Consider the following 12,951-nt stretch of genomic DNA (forward strand, 5'->3'; position numbering starts at 1 on the left):
CATCTGCACACAGAGCTGAAAGCATTTCCCACGAATGAGTGTCGTGAAAACAGTCACTGTGCATGAGTGGCCCCACCGCTGGCCCTTTGTGGAGTCAGGGCAGGGATGGGGAGGTCCAGGGGAGGCCCAGAGCAGGCACCTACCTTCAGAGCTCTGGTGGTCACCATGCCTGGAAGGAGAGGCTTGGAGTCTGGGCGCAGAATCCTGTAGATCTACATTGTTTTTAGGGACTCGGGTTCATATGCTACCTCACACCCCTTCTCCGGTGTCTCTGGCCCATCAGGTGACAGTACTGCCCACACCCTGCTTTGGGCATCCCGACACTCACCGGGACATGAGCAGGAAGAACTTGGCTGGTGCAGGTGAGCTGTTGTCTGGCCCACCCTTTCATGGGTCGTAGGTAGGTTTATCCAGGCGTAAACTCACTTTTTCCTGGTCTTCCAGACCTGCGGTGGTGCTCGGCATGCAGCTCTGTGGGTGAGCATGAAGGTGTTTCTGCTGGAGATTGGGTTCCTTTACATTGGAAGGGTAGAGTATCTGGAAGGTTTCTTTCCCCATAGCTCACGTCGTCAGGAATGTCAGCCGGGATAGTCACATTGCGGTTCTTGAGTGAGCTCTGGGGTCTGAGGATACAGGGTGAAGGGGGTGTGATCATGACAAGGCAGCCGTGTCCACGGGGTTTCTCTTGGCAGTTAGGGGAGCACAAGCCTGCGTTTGTTGATTACAGTCTCTGAGAAAGCCTTGTTGAAATTTTTTTCTTTGCCCAATAGGGTTATTACTTTATTCATATATATTTTACACTTTATTTATACAACAATATGGTGTTTTGTTCATTGTTCTGTGCTAAAAAGAGCAGAAGATGCTCCCTGCCTTTCGGGAACTTATCTAGAGATAACAAAACACCACTCGTGTACAAGGAGGTAGGCTATGAAGTGACAAATTTGTGGTCTAGATGAACACCTCGGGGTTGGAGCACATTTCACACAGGAGGTGCTTGTGTTCTCCATCAGGAGAGGCACAGACAGCCTGGGCCGTTGGAGCTGTGGGTGTGAAAGCGTGCAGATGTGTGGAGTGGGAGGAACTAGCGTTTACTGAGCACCAGCTGTCTCAGGCGCTGCTCCGAGTGCTGGGGGTGGGATCCATGGAGAGCCCGGAAAAGCGGGCCTGGAGAGACCATCGAGTGCTTGGCCAAGGACGTTAGGTCTTAACGTTTAGGATGTAGTGAGTCACTGGAAGTGACTCATCACGGGGCAGGGACATGATGAAACAGGTGTTCTGTGAAGATGGAGGTGGTTGCAGAATGTGGACAGGATTGGGAAGGGAGCGGTCTGGAACCAGTGAAATGAGTTAGCAGGTGATTCCATTATTGAGAACAGGAGGAGAAGGAAGGGGAAAGGAAGGGATGTGTTCACTCGTTATTTAAGGTGATACAGTTATAAGATTGCACATATATGTTTGCTATGGAAAACCAGAAGGTACAGACAAGGGCTGCCAACTGTGTGTAGCCGTTGGTACCTTTTGTCCGTGTCTGCAGGTTGCACTGTCTTCAGACTAAAGATGAGATGATACCTTCCATGATATTCTGTGCACAGTATTCACATTGCTGTTTAGTGTTTCATTGATAGGATGTGCTCAGCCAATTTCTAATTGTTGGTTATGTGGCTGGTTTCCTATTCTGTATTACTGTTTCTTAAAACATCTGATTTCATATATACATCTTGACCATGTAGACAGACATTTTCAATTCCTGGGTTAATGGGTATGTTCAATTTTAAGCGTATTGATGCATAGTACCAAATTCTCCCTCCCTGCAACTCACCCCTAACTACCTCACATATCCCCTAAAAACAAGAATATTCCTTTATATAATTACTCTTTACTGCTCACATCCAGGAAATTTTCCAATTGTCAATTCTGTCACATGATATGACAGATTCTTCAATTGTCCCAGCACTGTTTTGTTTTGTTTTGTTTTTTTTAATTAAATTTTCTCTCCAGATGCAGGATCCATTCTAGGATCATATATTGCATCCAGATATTAGGCAACGTGGATTTTTTTTTAAAAGAAATCAGTGTAGTTGTGTTATTAAAGGTCTCATATTCTGGACTTGTCTAGTTGTTTCCTTGTGGTGTCATTTGACTTGATTCTCTATCCCCTGTATTTCCTGTAGAGAGGCTAGGTTTACGGCTTGATTAGATTAAGTCCGAGGAGGATGTTGCTGCCAGTAGAAATGAAGATAATAAGTTGCTTTTAGGGGGAAGATAAGGAATATAAGCTTCATAAATTAGAATCAAAATGGGACTTGATAAAAATGTTGTTCAGTTATTAGTTGTTCCCAAACAGACGTGCTTTTATTCATGATATTAAAATTTCCTGGCAAGCAATCAAACAAGCTCCCCGGGGAATTCAGACAGCTCCCAAAGTCGCATGCAGTGAGAGAGGTCGATGTCTGAGGCTGGTGTGCCTGGAGGGCTCTGGTCTAGAGATATGGATTTTGCAATTCTCTGCAAAGAGCTTAGAGGGGAAACAACTCGGAGAAAGAATTTGTATCCCATACTGACTGCGGAATTTGTATCTGACACTGCGAATATATGTATAACCACCTATATGGTCATCCCAGGAATGTCAAACATATGTGTATGTATTCATGGTGACGGTTTTTAAGATGTAGTAACAAACAGTTTGATTTAAGAAGTGTTCATGAGACTTCCCTGGCGGTCCAGTGCAGGACCTGTGCTTCCATTGTGCTTCCATTGCAGGGTGCACAGGTTCGATCCCTGGTCGGGGAACTAAGATCCCGCATGATGCGCGGAGCGGCCAAAAAAAAAAAAAGTGTTCATGATAAGCGTTAACCCATGTATTTATGAGCTAAAACATAATACATAACGATACATAGAAGAAACACAAAGCGTTTCAGCCTTGAGAAATGTCGATTCAGTCGGACCAGGATAGAGCCTGAGATTTGGAACTTCTGATTAGTTTTCAGGTGATGCTGATCTGGGATGGAATCCCACTTAGAGAGCTACTGCTTCAAATCATGGATGAGATTAGAACTGTAGTGTAATACTTAGGTGAGTGGTTTTTCAGACTTGATTTTTTAAACAGGCAAAACTTTTTTATTAAAATAAATATTTCATGGACCTCCCCATTATGCAAAATATTTAAAAAATGGTGCTGTTGGGAAGAGATTGGGAGGAAGGGCTGTAGGAAGACGAGCGCCTGTGATGCTGTCGTTGGAAACCATCCGTGTGGGTCTGAGAAAGTGCTGGGAATGAGTCGGCAGACGTAGAGCCGAGTCCCGGCTGACAGCAGTTTATTAGTTGTGACTTCCTGTCAGCAACTTACACGCTCTGAGTCTCAGTTTTTTCATTTGAAAATAGGGATTATAAACCCTCCCATCACATTAGATAATGCACATGAATGCGATGCAAATGTAACTGGTGGTTACTGCATTCTCCTTCTTGCCTTGACTCCGTTCAGAGCCAGCTCTGTGATCTCTTGTACATGATTTCTGTGGAGTGGGGCCGGAATCGGGGAGCATCCATGGCTCAAGCGATCTCTACGTTGTTCTGAAAGTGATGTCACAGGTAGAGAGGTCAAGAATGGGCTGCTTTCCCCCATTACTGGGCTAATATGCGACCCTATGAGAGATTATGTGCTGGTTCTAATAAAGCAAAATGCCAGAATGTTATTTCCTTGAAGTTGGAATTCACCTTTGGTTTCAGGCTGCCTTTTTCGTTTTTGATTGACATATTAAATGAAGCCATCCACTCTTCAAGGGAGGCAGCAGGTTTGTGGTTTGCTCTGTTGTGTTGTGGTGATGAGGTGGTGGCATGGGTGTTGGGTGTGGTTTGGGGTAGAAAAGTGGGGGGCAGCGGAGTGCACTTACCACGAGGCACTGGCTGGTATTTAATGGTGATCTGTGTTGAACAGCAGCTATGTTTTCTGCCTTTATTGAGAAGGCAGCAAAAAATCTGTGTCATGTTACTGCAGCAAAATTGGAAATGGGTCCTGTGGTTTGAATTTATACTTGATAGGCATTTTGGAAGTGGAAATGATTAAAGTAGCTAAGGTCAAAACCGCACGTATAGTCGGCCCTCCGTATCCGTTATATGTGGGTTCTGCGTCTCAGATTCAATCTTATCTACAGATTTCAATTGAAAATATTTTAAAAAATCCCAGAAAGTTCCTAAAGCAAAACTTGAATTTACCACTTGCACGGGCAGCTATTTACATAGCACTCACATTGTATTCAGTGTTATAAATCATCTAGAGATGATGTAGGCAGGGGGATGTGGTAGGTTATATGCAAACACTGCACCATTTTGTACAAGGGACTTGAGCGCCTGTGGATTTTGGTGTCCTGGAACCAACCCCCCTACAGATACTGCGGGAGGACTCTACCACGTCTGTCTTGAAATACCAATGATTCATTAAAAAGAAAAAAAAGAACTTTGGAACATATTTTAAATGTCTTGTGTTTGGTTTAAGTAGATTGGAGAGATACTTAACCAAGAGTATCTAGCATGAGGCATCAATCCTCGATTGTGCTCTTCTAGTGACTTGAACGAGGAAGTGCTTTCTGTCAATAAGTGTGATGTCATTACCAATGACTTCATTTGTCCCCAGACACAGTTATCCTGGGCTCATGGGATGGACGGTTGCTAACCTTGAAGCCGTGTGCCCCGCACGTTATTTTAAGGCATTTTTCAAACGGTTCCTCGTCTTTTTGCTTCTGAACATTATAGATGTGCAGAGTGAGATAGTTCTACCAGGATTCTCATGAAAAAGAGCAGTACCTCCTACATATGTTGCCGTTTCCAGCTCTTGTACCTGATCCTTTCCATGTTCTCCTCCATATTTCTGTGTGAGTGCTTACGTCGGTTCTTTTTTTTGCAGGGCCGGGGGTGGGGATGTCATCTGTCTTTTGACTCAATGTGGAAGATTTAACCCTGTTTCACTGCCCCAGGCGTGCTTTGACTCTCTCTCTCTCTCTCTCCCTCTCTCTCTCTCTCTCTCTCTCTCTCCCTCACACACACACACACACACACACACACACACACACACACACACACACACTTTTTAGACCTCTTTCCCCCCAAAGTAGTTACAATTTTGATTAAATACTTGGCGTTCACACTATTTTCCGTATTAAAAGCTTCTCATAGCTGAACCATGTATGAAAGATACCTCGATTACTCTTTCTTTCCTTCACAAGTTTTGTGTTTTCCCTGAAATGAACAACTTTTTTTTTTTTCCATTTGGTTGGTCTTCTATGAATTTGCAGCTAATTCCATCCCAGCTCTGCCAGCTGTTAAGTAGCATCTGGGTGTGTTGAGTTGCGTCGGGTCCTTTCCCGGCCTGGTCTTGGGGATGGCCCCTGGCTGGACCGCCCCCTGGCAGTTCTTTCCTGTGTCTGCCCCCTGCTTCACCTGCCATGCCTTCCTCACTCACGGTTATGTCTTGGGTTTTGTTGGTGCTCATCCTCTAGTGTTCACTTGAGAAAGGTACAGAGAGGGTAATTTTTTAGAGACACCGCATTTCTAAACATGTCCTTTTCTACCTTCACTCACACTTCTCTGGTAGTTGTTGGCTCAAGTCTAGAATTCTATGTTGTAGACCATTTCTCTTAGGAATTTTGCAGTCAGTATTCTATTATCATCTAGATTTTGGTGTTGCTCTTGAGAAGGTCCAACCCATTCTGATTTCTGATTCCTTTTCCCTTTGTTGTGGTGACTTGTATTTTACTTTTTGGAAGTTCCTTCCTTCCTTCCTTCCTTCCTTCCTTCCTTCCTTCCTTCCTTCCTCCCTCCCTCCTTCCCACCCTCCCTCTTCTGGCATCTGATTCTGCTAAAACCTCACCACAAACCTTTCCCACATCTTTTCAGTGAACGTAATCTTTTCCTCTTCTGAACTCACAAAGCATTTTTATGTTTAGTTTTCTTATGACTCATGGTCTGTCTCTTTTTAACTCTTTGTTTTATCTGATAAATTTTAATTTCTCACAGTAGGTAATGATTGTCAGTGCTTCCCACATAGTAAATACTCAAGTCTTTTGGATCAACATGAAGTTTCTAGTCTTAACGTTTACAAGTATATTCTCACTTGAAGATTTGACAGGATATAGACCATTGCTGTACGCCATGGTTAATGCAAGAGTAGGGTACTGTTTCTATTTGTAGATGCTTTTCTTGAAACTTGCACAGGCATAAAATATGCAGTGCTTGTCTGTTACCCAGGTCATCACTCGCAAAAGTTCAGTATCTTGTTGTACAGTGTGACAATGCTCTTTATGGAGTGTGAGAGATTTCTTGAAATTTGGCTAGGAGTCAGTCTTCCATTAGGACTTTTCCTGCACTGTATTCTCTTCCTGTGTCCTGGGATAGGGTGGGTATCAGCATTCTTTGCAACTTGGATCTTATCATATCTCTGTGCTTTCATTCTAGCTGGTCATAGAAATGTTGCCTGCATCTTTTTTCCCAGTCATCTTGGGGGAGAAGCAGTGATTGTGTGTGTGGTTTTGCCTCCCAAGTCCTTCTCTGGGCTTGGATCCGTCCTGGGGAGCCTCGTCTGGAGGGGACCTTTGCTTCTTGGTAGCCCTCTCTCCAGCCACTTGTTGGATGAACCTTGTCTCTTATTTCTTGCTCATGTGTGATGGATTTTTATTCATCATACTGTAAACTTATTATTAGTGTTTAAATCTTTGGTTATTTTATGTGTACATACCATAAGTGAAACTTTTTTAAAAAAAATCGAGTGTTGTGTCGTGTTTGTTTTTTAACCCAATGACAGGTCTACAGATTGTAGAATCAATGTTTTTGGTATTTTTAAAAGTGGCTTATCACAGCTTTCTGTTCAGGTACATTTCTAAGTTTCTACAGCCAGGACAGCAATGATTTCCGTTATTACTTCAAACTTAGTGTAGACGGACACAAAGTGGAATCAACGAATATGGCCTAAATTTTTCAGAAAAGTTTTCCCTCGCGGGTACTTGACTGTTCCTTGAAAACACAGCGAGTGCTCTGGGTATCGAGAGAGAATCGTGTGCATGAAGGCTGTCAGTTAAAATCTCCTGAGAGACTACTCTTCCAAAGAGTTGTATTTCTCAGTGGCAAAAAGCCTCCCTCCTGGTGTTCGTACTCTTGTGGGAGGAGGTCTTTTTCACGTGCACTGCTCAAATCTGAGTTTTTAGTCATCTCGAGATGACTGATGATTCCCTCTTGGCGCCTTCCCTCCAAATGGTCCTTTCCATTCAGCACATGGTATGGAGTGACGTTTAATAAGCACCGGCCTGATGAGTGCCTTGATATGGTGTTGTCAGGGCTACTTGGCATAGCTGACCGTCGAATTAGGACCCCTCTGGAGGCGGAAGTCAACAACTGAATCTCAGAATTAGACTTGATCAGATCGTTGAAGGATGCTGAGCCAGGTTTGCAGAGTGTTTCAAGGAGGAGGGAGTGACCAGCGGCATCGTATTCTGCTGATAGACCAAGGAAGATGGGTCTGGAGATCTCCTTTAGCAACATGGAGGCTGTTGGTGACCTTGACAGACAGTTTTGGAACCATGGTGGGGAGGAAGCCTGATTGGAACAGGGTTATGGGAGAAGAATCTGAGACGACAGATCTTTAAAAAATTTTGCTGTCAAGAGGGTCGAGGTGTGGTAGCTCGAGGGCAAAGTATGGTCAACAGAAGATTTTGTACTATTATTTTAGCATTTGGAAAAATACAGTATTAACAGTTTTTAAAGGCTCAAAGTTGACATCTGAGTACTATTTTGCATACTGTTACGGCTTTTAAAAAATTTTATTGAAGTATAGTTGTGTTGTGTTAATTTTTGCTGTACAGCAAAGTGATTCAGTTACACACACACACACACACACACACACACACACACACACATATATACATTCTTTTTAAAAAATATTCTTTTCAATTACGGTTTATCATAGGACATTGAATACGGTTCCCTGTGCTGTACAGTTGGACCTTATTGTTTATCCATCCTCTCTATATTAGTTTGCATCATACCTTCATGGTTTTTAGATACATTAACAGTGAGGCTGGAGATAGAGCTCTAACCTTCCTTGGGGTGTTCCGGCCGGTCAGGAGAAGCTCTTGGAGAAGAGGATGGCTGAGGAGTCTTGATGGATGGGAATGGTCAGCCTGGGGGGTAAGGTGGGTCCCCAGGCACTGGGCATGCGAGGAGGGGTGCAGTTACACAGGGCACAGTGCGGGCTGTGAGAGGGGAAGTGGTGGGAGAGAGGCTGGACCGTAGCAGGTTTTCATTTAAGAGGCTGGGAAATCTTGAGGAGGGACTTTATTTCAGAGGAGCAGCTCCAAGTGTTATAGAAAGGCAGTAGGTTGTGATCTCATGTGGAAAGAGTGCAGAGGATTAAGAGGCTTTCAGAGTGTGTTTTATAAGCTACATTTTCGAGGTCAGCCTGCTTCTGTGTGCACAGAGTTGTTTTAGAAGTGGAAGCTGATAGTTAGGTTGGTTAGGTCATCCTGCAGCTTGCTTGGGGGAAGCGGAGGGCAGGATGGATCAGTGGTAAGTGGCTGGGGGTGATGACTTTCTCTTTATGCGCCCCCAGGTTATTCATTCTTCCCCATTTCTCTTGGAGAGTTAATACCATTTGGTAAAGAAGAGTAGGAGTAGAGTTTGCTTCAGGACTTTGCTCTTCAACAGCTCAACAATTCCAGAAACGACAAATTCTGGAGCCTGGCTGGACTCACAGCAGCAGGTTTCTTAAGAACTCTCTGGATGACATTGTAACCAGGGAATTCCGCAGAGTAAGGACCAGTGAGTGAAGGGGATGCCAAGGGTGTGTGTGTGGTGTGTGTGTGTGTGTGTGTGTGGTGGTGTGTGTGTGCTGTGTGGTGTGTGTGGTGTGTGTGGTGTGTGTGTGGTGTGTGTGTGTTTGGTGTGTGCGTGGTGTGTGTGGTGTGTGTGTGATGTGTGTGTGGTGTGTGTGTGATGTGTGTGTGGTGTGTGTGGTGTGTGTGATGTGTGTGTGGTGTGTGTGTGTGTGGTGTGTGTGTGGTGTGTGATGTGTGTGTGTTTGGTGTGTGCGTGGTGTGTGTGGTGTGTGTGGTGTGTGTGGTGTGTGTGGTGTGTGTGTGTGGTGTGTGATGTGTGTGTGGTGTGTGTGGTGTGTGATGTGTGTGTGTGGTGGTGTGTGTGTGTGGTGTGTGATGTGTGTGTGTGGTGGTGTGTGTGGTGTGTGTGTGGTGTGTGATGTGTGTGTGTTTGGTGTGTGCGTGGTGTGTGTGGTGTGTGTGTGTGATGTGTGTGTGGTGTGTGTGTGGTGTGTGTGTGGTGTGTGTGGTGTGTGTGTGGTGTGTGTGTGATGTGTGTGTGGTGTGTGCGTGGTGTGTGTGTGTGCGGTGTGTGTGTGGTGTGTGTGGTGTGTGATGTGTGTGGTGTGTGCGTGGTGTGTGTGTGTGGTGTGTGTGTGACGTGTGTGTGTGGTGTGGTGGTGTGTGTGTGGTGTGTGTGGTGTGTGTGTGATGTGTGTGTGGTGTGTGCGTGGTGTGTGATGTGTGTGTGTGGTGTGCGTGGTGTGTGATGTGTGTGGTGTGTGCGTGGTGTGTGATGGGTGTGTGTGGTGTGCGTGGTGTGTGTGTGGTGTGTGGTGGTGTGTGTGTGGTGTGTGTGTGGTGTGTGATGTGTGTGTGTGGTGTGTGTGGTGTGTGTGGGGTGTGTGTGGGGTGTGTGTGGTGTGTGGTGTGTGTGTGGTGTGCGTGTGGTGTGCGTGTGGTGTGTGTGGTGTGTGTGGGGTGTGTGTGGTGTGTGTGTGGTGTGTGATGTGTGTGTGTGGTGTGTGTGGTGTGTGTGTGGGGTGTGTGTGGTGTGTGTGGGGTGTGTGTGGTGTGTGGTGTGTGTGGTGGTGTGTGTGGGGTGTGTGTGGTGTGTGGTGTGTGTGTGGTGTGTGTGTAGTGTGCGTGTTTTCTACAAGCTTACTCTCCGTGCTCTGGATGAACAGTTGATTTCAGCACTGAATCTATTAAAGAAATCTAGACAGATGAGGGTACAGAGGAACTCTGGGTTATTGGCGTAGTAGTTTTTATGATAATGTTTAATAACTTTGAGAATTAGGGTCTGGACTGCCTTCTGTGCTGGTTAGAAATGACAGGGATTGATAATTCTGCATTTTTTATGTGTTCCATTTTTTGTGATTCTTAGTCATGGCTCTCTTAAAGATGCCCTTGGAGGACTTCAAGGGTATGGATCGCCTGACCCCAGCCCTGGAAGGTCAGAGTCAGTAGATCTGAGTAGGATCCAGAATCTGTACTTTAACTCTCATTAATCTTGTGCCTCCTCCATCCCAGACTTTCCTTTAAGAAAAAACTGTACCAAACATCACTGGTTAGGCTGGGAAACTGGAGTTGTTACCTTGAATTGAACTTTTTATTAGTAATTCTGTGCTGTGGATGATTTAGTAGCTAACGGCAAAAGGTATAGTTTAGTATATTTTCATTTAAGTACACAAGAGAATGATTATAGAAGTTTAAGAACAACTATGTTCTCTTTTCACATAACTTTAGAGCTTGATTTTGTTACATGGTGTGTATATGTACGTGTGTGTATATATGTGTGTGCACATGCATGAACGTGCACACACACCCCAGGTAGAAGTGTGTAACACTTAAAATGAAGTCTTTTTTCTTCCTTCTCCCCCAGTCCCACCCCCAGGGATAAACGTTGCAAATTTTGGTGTGCATCTTTGGAGACATTGCTGTATGCACACGTACACGTGTATGTAACTTCGTCTTTACAGAAATAGACTCAAGCACACATGCTGTTCTGAGCTTGCTTTGTTCACTTGTGGTCTTAACGTTCTTCTGTGTCCGTATATTTAGACCTGTTTGTAGGGGTTACTTTGAGCCACCGAGGCAGGCAACCTCCTTTTCTTCAGATAAGCTGTGACATGAGCTTTTCAGGCACACAGTGTACGTTGCTTGCTTATTAGAATAGCTCAGTAAATTGGATTGGGAGGATTAATAAGTATTTCATATCGACCATGGGAAACCCAGCATACTTCAGAGGAATTAATATTCCGTGTGCAGTGAGTTTTGCTCGTTTCTGCAGTTCCTATTACAATAGTGTACTGGCGTCTGAGCCAAAGGGACGTGCATGCAGGAGTGACTCCATCATAAAAAAAAGAAAATTGACTCAACCAGAGATAGGCGCAGCCACTTGACTTTTCAGTCAGTTGGGATATTCTTGATGAGGTCGATTCCTTTTCATGGCAGGAGGTTATCCCCGTGTAAATTGTTGTGTTCCCTTTTGGTGATGCTAACTTGCTGTCTATTCTTTCATACAGGATCCAAACTACTGGATACAGGTGCATCGACTGGAGCATGGAGATGGAGGAATTCTCGATCTCGACGACATCCTCTGTGATGTGGCGGATGATAAAGACAGAGTGAGTTCAAGTCAGGAAAGCGGCTCTGAGTGCATTCTGTGAAGGCGGGGGAGGGCATGGGTGGGGGGAACACTTTCCTTCCTGTTTCAGACACATGTATTTTAAAGGACATTTGGGCCACTCATACTGATATGTTTGTTTTATAATAAGTATCATGAATCTTCCCAGGGTATAATGATTTTCTTGATATCTGGGACATGATCCTAGGTTTTGAACTTTTAAAATTGCAGCGTTTTAAATGGAAATATCTTTAAGAGGTTTCCATGCCATCCCCCGCTTATTTTAACCAAATGTAACATCTTTCCCGACAACTCAGGCCTGTCATCATGCTCACTGTTTCCACGTGCGACATACAAGGTCTCTGTTCTGATCCCAGTGGCGGCCCATCCCAGCAGCTGGCGTGGCCCGGCTGCATCCCAGCATCCTCCCGGTGGGCTTGGCTTTCAGGAAGCCGCCCTTTCCTCCGTGGCTCCTCTTCGAGTGCTGTCACACTGCAGCAGCATCTTCACTGTTGGCTGTGATGGAGGCATCACTGGCCTGTATCCACCCTCCTATCTGTCCTCCTTGAGGGAACGAGGCAGAGGAGTGACTCAGAACGTGTTAGGAGTCTGTGGCAGGATGTTGGGCTCTGGCACAGGAGTCAGTGGATTCTTGATTGCTAGAATCCAACTTGAGCAGGCCGTGGCCACACCCCCTCGTATCCGACCTGCTGTGAGATGCCGGGAGGGCCGGCGGCCACATCCTCACCTGTTCCTCGCGGCCTGGGATAGCGCAGGGTGGGCTAAACCGCGAGGTGACTGCATGGGGTGGAGGAAGGTAAATCGCCCAGTGCCCACTCCTCTTCCTCCCGGGAGCTCTCCAGCCACTGGCCCCTTGCGTCCGGAGCTGTGGGCTGGGCGAGTGCGGCTGCTGTGCTTATTCACGCCTACGTTCCTGACGGTGTAGTGCCTGGCTCGGAACCGGCCGATGTCTTATGTGTTTTCTCGAAATCTTAAGGAAAAGGAAAAATTCCAGGGTACCAGGTATTGTGTAACATCCCGGATGTTTGATTCACTAGCCCCTGCCGTAGTGGGGTTTGTTCCCTGCAGCTACCGTGGGCTGGGAGCACGTGGTGTCAAAAATGCAGAACTTTCCTGCCTGTCTGTGATTTGCTGCTGTTTTTCCTGGGGTCAGTTCTCCTTGTCAGGCTCTTCTGTGAGCCAGGAATAGGGTGGCTCTGAAATCCTTTTCCTGCAGTCCACATGAAGAGCATCCTCTAGAGACTTAAATTATAGTCATCTTATTGTGCAGCTCAGCTCCAGAGCTTAAACTACAGAAATTTATGAAGAGTTTAAACAGGTTGCCCTTTCCCAGCCGTAATGCTGGAGAGAGATGAGCTAGTGTGTTGTATTGATCTTTTAATATTTTCTCTTCTCCCTTCCTCTTCCTCTTCCTTTTCTTTTTCTTTTTCTTTTTTTGGTTGTTTTTCTTCTATAAAATAATACAGCTTCTTATGAGGAAAAAGAAACATACAAAGAAGGAAA

At 45.3% G+C, this 12,951-nt stretch overlaps 1 protein-coding gene across 18 annotated transcripts in view; it reads left to right on the top strand.

Moving 5' to 3' along the window:
• The window catches only part of PARD3 (par-3 family cell polarity regulator), a 637,508-nt gene that overhangs the window by 97,019 nt on the left and 527,538 nt on the right, over positions 1 to 12,951 (top strand). For all 18 annotated transcript variants that reach the window (XM_079913062.1, XM_079913076.1, XM_079913072.1 and 15 more), the window contains exon 2: positions 11,327 to 11,428. In XM_079913062.1, the coding sequence (XP_079769188.1) occupies positions 11,327 to 11,428 (102 nt within the window). The remainder of the gene's footprint in view (positions 1 to 11,326; positions 11,429 to 12,951) is intronic.

The sequence above is a fragment of the Stenella coeruleoalba genome (genome assembly GCF_951394435.1).
Source record: "Stenella coeruleoalba genome assembly, chromosome: 2".
Classification (NCBI taxonomy): Eukaryota; Metazoa; Chordata; class Mammalia; order Artiodactyla; family Delphinidae; genus Stenella; species Stenella coeruleoalba.